At 33.6% G+C, this 9,657-nt stretch overlaps 1 protein-coding gene across 1 annotated transcript; it reads right to left on the reverse strand.

Annotated features, from left to right (window-relative positions):
* Positions 1–573: 573 nt before the first annotated feature.
* On the reverse strand, positions 574–7,661 carry LOC117323420 (UPF0394 inner membrane protein YeeE-like). Its single transcript, XM_033878636.1, is given in 11 exon segments — positions 574–2,569; positions 2,571–2,604; positions 3,007–3,158; positions 3,435–3,547; positions 3,902–4,025; positions 4,314–4,428; positions 4,919–5,021; positions 5,529–5,577; positions 6,204–6,361; positions 6,865–6,948; positions 7,355–7,661. Coding segments are annotated over 11 exon segments (1,200 nt in total). The 5' UTR covers positions 7,545–7,661; the 3' UTR covers positions 574–2,491.
* Between the last annotated feature and the right edge of the window lie 1,996 nt (positions 7,662–9,657).

Consider the following 9,657-nt stretch of genomic DNA (forward strand, 5'->3'; position numbering starts at 1 on the left):
GGTACCAAATTATGATATCTTGGTATTTTAATCAATTTAAAGAAGGCTTATACTGTGTCCTTTTTCATAAATCACAAATTAAACCAAATGTATACTGCAACCAGCACTTGATATATATCGATTTGCTTACAAACAACACATAGACTCCTAAATCTTATTTATTTTTCTTGCAAGTCAATTGTCTCAGTAGTCAAATCAACTCATTAAATAAGCTTTGAAAATTTTACATTTGAGAGAATGCAATAAAATGTATTGCAAGACTGAATAATTTTCTCACAATAGGCAACTCTCATTCTTTGGAAAATTTTACCATTGTGCTGCCATGTGATTTCTTTTGGTCGAAGATAACATGCAAGACTGTGTTACATTCAGCTTGTATGACCAGTAAGGTGTCATGTACATGTGAGCTTTCAATTTTTGGAAGATTTTTCCATTCAAGTTTTTCGTGTATTTTGTCTACAGAGAAGATATATATATTGAGACAGAAACTCATGGATTTCAATGGAATAGAGCCAAAAAAAAAATGGGTTTCTCCAATATCTCCGGAAAACTGGCAATGACAATTATACATCATTTAGAGCAAAATATTTTATTAACAAATAGCAAACGGAATTCTATAGGCACTATCACATTTGTAATATAATTCCTGAATGCAAAACAAAACAATTTCTAGACAAATTCACATTAGCTATGACTTCAGTTAATTCCAGCACATTTCATTTCTAGCTGTGGCAGCTGTTAATAGTGTTAGTTGTATCAATATAATAGTATCAATATATTCACACACAACATTCATATTTTAATATGTTTTTAGGTGATTGCACAAACATTATAATAATCTTTCAATAAATATTTGGTTGTCATGTTTAATTAACATAGCACACCTAATGCTCCCTTTCAATTTGCATCATATTAAATCATGCAAGAAATGGAATGATATATTGTTTATCAAATATCAGGTTATCATTGTTTGAAGTAATTATTTGTGAAAACAATATTTTTTCTAGACAATCTGGCATCTGAATTTTCAAGCATTTTCACTTAATGCAAATAATTTAAGCAGTAAAACAGGTTATCAGAAACAAATCCATTCGAATGAGAGAATCTTATTTAGCAAATACCTTTGAAGTTTAATATACAACAGTATATAGCTATATTTGAATAACAATATGATTGCACTGAAAATGAGCGTATTACAATTGCAATAGTTATTTAATACGTAACAGAGGTATCTTATGTACACATACCCGTCACAAAAGGGCTTCACAAATACAGAACCAGTTCACAAATACAGAACAGGGTTTCTCTTGTAAAGCTCAAATAACATTTACAGGGCATTCATGTCAAAAGATATACCTGACAGAGGTGTAAAAGAATACCAAATTAAGAATTATTCACAACATTTAAAAGGCAAATGCAAAGATCTTTTCAGGAAAATAAATGATAATTCTACTACATTCTTACAAATATATATAAAGTCAAATTAGGCAACAAACATCGCATCTCAATTAAATTCAGCCAAATAAATCACAGAATCTTGATGTTGATATGATTTTAAAATGTTGGTACAGTATTAAAATTCATTGCATCATCACATTTTTATCACATTTCATACTCTACCTCTCGTGCTTCAAAGTACATACAAACTACAATAATAAGAAAATCAATTGCGTATCAAATATCAAGGAAGTAGAAGTAATAACAAATCTTCCCTGAGTAAACCAATCACATAATGAATTTCTCTTACTCTATACTATTTAAGCATATATATGCACTGCTGTTAAATAGGGTTTTCAATGAAGCCGATATTTGGGAATAAGTCAAATTCAGATAACATTCCTATTTTAATCACTTCTGAGAACTTAAGATAGGGCTGGATGTTGATATACATCTATTAAAGTGACATATAAGATATAATTGAGATGTTGCTTTTCTCTGGATTCATCAATGGTCTGGCTTCTCTCAGAGTGATCATGAGCTGGCATCCTTCCTTATCAATCACCACTATACTGTGATAATAATAAATTATGAAAGGCTAGAAAAAAAAAATAAACTCATCCTGCAGTCCCAACTCTAGCTGTCACAATAGCTCCCTCCTTGCACAAATAATGATATATGAGCCTCTTGGGGCATATGGAGGATATACAATTATTGGTGCGATGGTCCTTATAAGACTTAGAAATGACAAAGCTATTTAGGGGGAATTTTTTAACACAAAATGCTTTTTTTATCTTATCCTAAATATTTGTAGGATCCTGTCAGTGACAATACACAGAATATTGGTTTTAAAAAATATTCTATTTATTTCAAGTTTTTGGATATCCAGCTCTAGCTAAAGGATTTTATGCCTTGTATATAGATGCCTATTAGATGGCTCATAATCTCTCTGAATTCAGACTTTCTAGCAATCCTCAGAAACTGAAGTCTAATCAAAACAAAACATTTCACATGTAAACAGTAGCTGCCAGAAAAGGTTATGAATGTTGTTTCTTCAGGACATCAGCTCAAGGAGGTTGGCTGTCACAATGCCACCAGAGAACATGCACATCACTGCTGCCATTGATGCTAATGTTCAGAAGTCCCACTCCTGAAAGTCCATGACCACTGAAAGTATGTAAGATACAAATACATATTACTAGCCTTTGCTGTTTTTAGTAGCCATCAGAGATTTTTGTCTCCGTTTATATAATATGTGACATTTAATTTGGTTGAAACCCCACATAATCATGCTTCAAATAATCCTTTAGTTGACATTTGTTATACATGTATTGCTCTCTTGATCATGAAACAAGCTTAAGTCTAAAAACTGTCTAAAATTTTGACTTAGTTTCCAATCACAGATAAGGTCATGAAAAGAGATGTCATATGTAATTGGCTAAATAGAAGTCTAAAACAATTTCCTGATTCCTGAGCATAGAATTCCTTTATCATTTAATGCAGAAAAATAACATGTACTTTTAAGTGTTTATTACAACAGGAAGGCAGAATATTGAATGTTGTACTCACCTTGTACAGCCCCCAGCCATCCGGGCTCCGAAGATAATCATGACACCCCCAAGGAATGCTACTCCAGGAGAAACACCATCCACGTTACCATACTGGCCTGAAGCTGTAGCAGAGATATAGGATCCTAGGGCAGATCCTCCAATGAATATTACCTAGGGAAGATAATGACATCACAAACCCATTAACTTACAATAATACATATACAAAATGGCACATTCCGACTCTTCTCCTTGGGATAATGTAGTTGGTTATGGTAGATTTTTTTGCATTTATTGTATGTTTCTCCGACATTACATTTTTAAATGAACTTCTTTGGTAAAAAAAATTCAGTTGCATTTAATTCCTGTATGTTAAAACCATCTTTCAGCGAGGCAGCCGCACCATTAAATTCTTTTTGTAATTTCAATGGGTTCCATATTAGTACCAACCTGCCACCAGTTGGCAAATCCTTTTTTGAACTTGGCAAGGTAAGGCGATAATTTCTTCATGGAGTTGTTGACAATGCCTTGTGACACCACAGTACAGTAGCATCTACTTCCTCCTGTATCAACACACAGGTCATGTTTCGTAAAATTTACAGAAAACTTCAACACAATACACATGTATATTGCATAGAAATGTAGAGAAAAAAACTTTAATACAACCAAACATGTACAAAATAACTATGGCATGAATGTTTTTTTTGAATGGATCAACTTGAACACAATTTGGTAACGAACATCCATCAACCTGCATAGCTGTACCAGTCAAGGGACTTGAACATGATTATTTAAATATTCTTCAGTAATAGCCCTACTTTAACATTCTTTAACTTGTAATTACTGTTCTTAGTACATTCACCTACATTATCTAATGCATGTGTGACCTAGGCTTCAGTGTTCTATGAGATACAAACCTAATGTAGTATTGAGGAACAGCACAAGTGGCACTTGGAGACACCCAATCAAAGTTCCACAGATGTAGGGGTGCCAGCAGGGCATTGCTAGCATAGGCTTGCCAACCATGTCTGAGGCTTGTACCTATTTAAATATATATGTACAAATATATGCATATATCCAAATTATATTATTATTCATTGTTACTTTTGTACCACCAATCAATTTTTTTTGAGGCATTGATACTTTGTACTTGAAAATCACCATTGCAGTAATGATAAATATTGTAAATATTTTACTTTTAAAATATTATTCTAGCATGATTTATTGGGCTTCTTTGATCTTCAGATTTTTTAACATAATCATTGATATGATTTAGGACTTGAAGGAGATAGTTCTCTCCCAAATTCACAGGTACAGGAGAATACTTACTGCGACTTCATACTGCCATGGGTACATCATCTCGAGGGAGAAAACTACAATTCCCAGCATGGAGAACACGGGGAAGGAAATGATGAATGGAGGGGAGCCCATCAATTGGTACAAACTACAAAACATACACAAATAATCAAATGTCAATATTGTAATGTAAATATACATTATGATCCAGGTGTTCACATAATTTATCCTCCGAGAGTATTCAGCACTTTATTACTACAACATGGAAACACCCTTTTTACAGGGATGTCATTGTGACACCTGGGCCCAGTTGTTCAAAATGTGATAAGCTTAATCACTTGATTAGTGAAAATCTCCTTTCTCCATTACGTCAAAATCTATGTATGTATATTCCTTGAAATAGGCAGGTAGGAAGAAACTAACGAGTGTTGTAGTTTTATGAAATTTTGTCATGTCAGTTTTACCAGAAATGATTTTATCAGGATTTTAAAATTGTTGTTAAACCGTGATTAGCCTAATCACATTTTGAACAACTGGGCCCAGTTGATTTGGTGAATTAAGCTCTGACTCTGACTCTGACATTCAATGAGTCATAGATTGTTATAACCTTTTTTTATTAACATTTATAATATACTTACAAGTGGTACTTGATAGGTGTGGTAGGATCTGTAAGACTGGTCACAATTGGCTCTGTCACACCATACAGTACAGTTCCTGTTAAAACTCCAGCTAGTGCAAACACTACAAATTAAGTGTATACTTCAAGTCACACATAAAAGAAACCTACAGCCATATTACCAACACAGTAGATAAATATATGCAAAAAAGAAATATTTTTAACACTTTTAATTATCTTAACAGGAATTCAGTTCATTCATATATCAGAGTTATCTCAAACTACATGCATGCATGCATCTGCACACAGGGGAGGAATCCTTAATTTATGTTAGCTGTTGATAGGGCCTTTTCTTTCTATCTCCCTATTTGATCCTCTCTCTCGATACCTCTATGTCCCCTCTCTTTCCCTTCTATCTCATATCTCTATCTCTTGACAGAATATCTCATAACTATGTAGCTATGTTAAAAAGTCTCCATAATATTCATTGTAGTGGAATGAGGAATTTGATTTTAATTAGACTGACTTTGTTTAAACCTGCATTTTATTGTTTCCATGAATATTGAATAATTTATTTCCTTAATGCAGTTTTAGCACTACCAATAAACAATGATCAAACGTGTTCTTTTACCCTGAGTTGTGAACACCACCTCCCATTTGTATTCCAACAAGTCCAGGGCACTATAAAACAAATAGAAAGTCACCAATGTTATTGTCTTCTCAACATGACAGTAATAAGACAGAACAGCTACAACAGGTTTGTATTGGTCTGAAGTCTAACCTCTGACCTTCCAGAGGATATCTGTTCAGAATCCTTGGAACTGTTCATAAGACCAAGTGCCATTTCACAACATCAATCTCTGTTAACCAAGAGTTTGATACATTATAACAGTTAAAATTCATGGTCAAATACATGTATGTGCATTCTGAAGAAGTGATAAAATAGCAATATGGCTATTTTAAATATATTATGATCGATCAAACAGGGTTTTTTATCAGGGAGGTATATTGGAAAGAATACATGTTACAGTAACGGGTATGATTTTGAAAGTCAGATTTTGAAAAAGCATTCAACACTGTGTCTAGAAATTACATAAAAAAAGCTTAGAGTTTTTTGGGCTTTGGCAATGATATTTCAAGATGATTTACTAATACATGACACAATTCTACATCAACAATTAATCAAATCTATTATTGTAATTAATTTTTATGATAATATATTTCAGAGTTTTCACATTTAGGTTTAAGATGGATAATGTTACGCTAATAAAATGTGATATGTTAATGTTTTCAAATGATATCTTTACCGTTCCAACAACAGCCATTCCTGAGCCAAGGATAAAACCTCCAACAGAGATACCAAAGTAACCCTTCTGGTTGAGGCCTCCAATGAAAGCTGCCCTCGACAAAAGGTACTTCTTTCTTGTAAGTGGCAAGATGGACAGTACCGACAGGAAAAACATACCTGTTTTAAATATAGTTGCAGTAATTACATGTTCTTATTTATAGTTGTTTCTAATACAGGGCTTTTTGTTGAGGCCTTTTGGGGTCAAAAATTGTCCCCATTCCCAATTAAACTTATTTCCTTCCATTGCACCAATTTTTCTTCCATATTTATGAAGTGGAAAAAAACCCTGCAATGTCTACAACTGCACTTTAGCAAGTTTAGGCCTATATGTGTCAGACCTTAATTGGGAAATAAACATAATCATTGCAATTTTCTATTACTGTGTAGACATGCATGTACCTGTAAAATGACATTAAGGAAGATTATAGCAGTTAAAAGATTGAATAATGTGCACAACGTCATCAAAAAATTCTTGACTATATTAATTATTATTTGATAGATCTACGTTAAATCAAACCAAACCAAAAACTGTTTTTTCCCAAAGGAAAATATTCTTCAACCTTTTTAGAGATTTTTTTTGTAGGCCTAACGGGAATGTTGTGAAGTTACAAATTAATTACCCACTGTGAGCGATGTCAAAAACACCTTCATCATTATGAACTTGCGGAATAGCATCTGGTTTGTAACAACTGCAGGCTCAAATACTGTAACAGAAGAATTAATGCACCTTAATTAGAGCGAGTGTTAGATCTAGCAGAGGTCTCTGGATCTAGATAACATTTTGTAATTAAATAATTAATTTCTAGCTTATTTTCTACTATTAAACAGTCTAACGTAGAATTTGTTCAAACGTTTTAATAGGTAAGATATAATTTGATTTTGTCTCCTTAGGTATTTTTAATATGATGAGTAAAATAATGAATTATAATGCAATAAGCCATCAGTGGTCTACATTGCCATAGATCTAATATTTCTAAAACCGCTGACTGCACGAAGGGCGACAACTCCGTAACATTGCAAAGCAGTTGATGTCACGATCGCGATATTTCAGGGACAGAAAGGTATTGTTTTGTCATTTTACGGTATGCATAAAAGAAATTTTACAATTACCCCTTGATTTTTCAACAGCGATTCCAAACACTAATCCACATAGTGCCGAAACACTGCCTTTGAATGCGACCATCACTGATGGCATCAGTCCATTTTCTTTGGAAGCCGACGACCTTGCTTCTAACCGTGGAAAGCTGATTCCCACGTTGCCGTTTGTCTGGGACCGTGTTCTAGGTCGTGTCGACGCCATTTCGAGTCTTTGGGATTTAATGCACCTAGTCAGAACATCTGGAAATGTGCTAGACTCATTCCTCGTCTTTTGTTTACACCGCGGATGACTGGCAGAAACAGATACCGACTCATGCGTGACGTAAATCAATTCGAAAGCGCGCGAAAATTCGAAATACTTTTTGGTGATGCATAGCCATAGGGTACTCCGATAACATAAGAGGCCGCTGGTCGGCTCTTTTTCTATCGGATATTATTTTGCCGACTGCGAAAAGTATCTCGCCGTGTAAAACCTCTAACATTGTTGGAGTAAGCCACAGGGTTGTAACACAGGCACTTGCATAGGAAAATAATTTAAACAAGAAATATCTTTAACAAAGATTAACGGCATAGATCTACTTTAGATGCTGCCTGGTGTTTATAATATAAAACTGCTGGTGAAATTAATGAACGAACTAATGTGTTTCAGCACAGATATAGCAAAATGATATCAGTTTGAATCATTTTCACGGTGATAATAGTACCATGCGCGTAGCCAAGTTATTTTGTATGTGTATGCATAGAGATGAAATGAGGGGTGAATGAGTACCGTATTATGATATACAGTTAAGTGTTTGGACAATTTAAGTCCGTCATTTCAGAGACTTGTATATCGGGTATATACGTCTCTGGTCATTTAACGATGTCGGAATAGAACTTTACGTTGTCCTGTTTTCTTGAAACAACGAGCCTTGTACATATTATGGCGCGGGAAGGATGTCATAATTAAATAATTTTGTTTCGATTATTGCCTAGGCAAAAATCGAATTTTGCCAAGACAAAATAATTTTTGCTTAGGCAGAAATATTTTTGCCTAGTTAAAAATCGAATTTTGCCTAGGCACAATTATCTTTGCCTAGGCTATATTTTATTTTTGCCTAGGCAAAATTCGATTTCTAAAAAAGATTTAATTATGACATCCTTTCCGCGCCATATGTACAGCATTTAGAATGATAATTTGTGTTGACTTTACTTTATTTTGCACGCTTGGAACACGTTTACATAATGTCTGAATATGTGTTCGATAACCATACATAACCATAGTCCATTGGGCAAAGCAATACCTTTCCTGTGGGAAGGGTTATAAAAGAAAGAAATCAAGACCAAAAACGGCCTGAGATCAACCTTATATTTAAGTCGCGTTACCATAACACGACGTTTTGGGATGATCATTGCGACAATGGGCGATGTTTTCATGACGGTATGTGTAGGTAAAATACATTTATATATAAAAATACAGTTGTAGTTATAGGGAACAATCAACCAAAGTTGAGCCAAGGATAAAATGTCTGGCAGCCACTGATTGGCCAGTATGTTATGAAGTAAGAAAATAGATATGTAGCCTGATAGGTAACTATCCATAAGAAATGTTGATATAAATTTCGTAAGTCCGATTGATTTTTTCTCTCCAAAAGTTCAGGTAATAATAATTAACAGGTAAACATTTAAGATTTTTGAGAATTTTTACTGCGATTTTTTGTTATTATATGTTATATGAGACCCTAAACTTTTGGTATAAACCATAATTGTCATATTGAATTCAAGAATTTGAATGAAATACTCCAAAACACTAAAGTCTATGGAAAAACAATTGGTTGGTTGGTCCCTATAAAAGTTCCAGGAAAGTCGAATTGAATTTAATATAAATGAATCTTTCAACTGTACCGGTGGTCATAACATAGCTCGACATGTGTTCTAGAGTTAAGTTAAAAGTTGGAATTATAACGATTATCATTATACTCAGATAGAGGTTGATTGATGAGGATTAATGTCCTTGTTCCGGTTAAAACGTCTAAAAAAAGATAATCTGAATTGTATAAAATAAATATGTATTGTAAAAGGGAATGGTAGTAGAGATAAACAGAAGAAAATTAGGAGAATTTAGAAAATAATTTGCTCTATTTTGGAGGTACAATACCAAATAGACTGATTGATCAAGACAACAGAGGTGGAGGACGCCAAACCGGAATCAAGTTAATAATCATTTAGTACAGTAAAGTTTTCAAAAAAATGTTATTGAATTATTCTATTTTTTTCTTTGTCATAGATATGATTAGATATCAAATCAATATGTAAAGGCTTGTAAGATTTGTCTC

Source organism: Pecten maximus, chromosome 3 (genome assembly GCF_902652985.1).
Source record: "Pecten maximus chromosome 3, xPecMax1.1, whole genome shotgun sequence".
Lineage (NCBI taxonomy): Eukaryota > Metazoa > Mollusca > Bivalvia > Pectinida > Pectinidae > Pecten > Pecten maximus.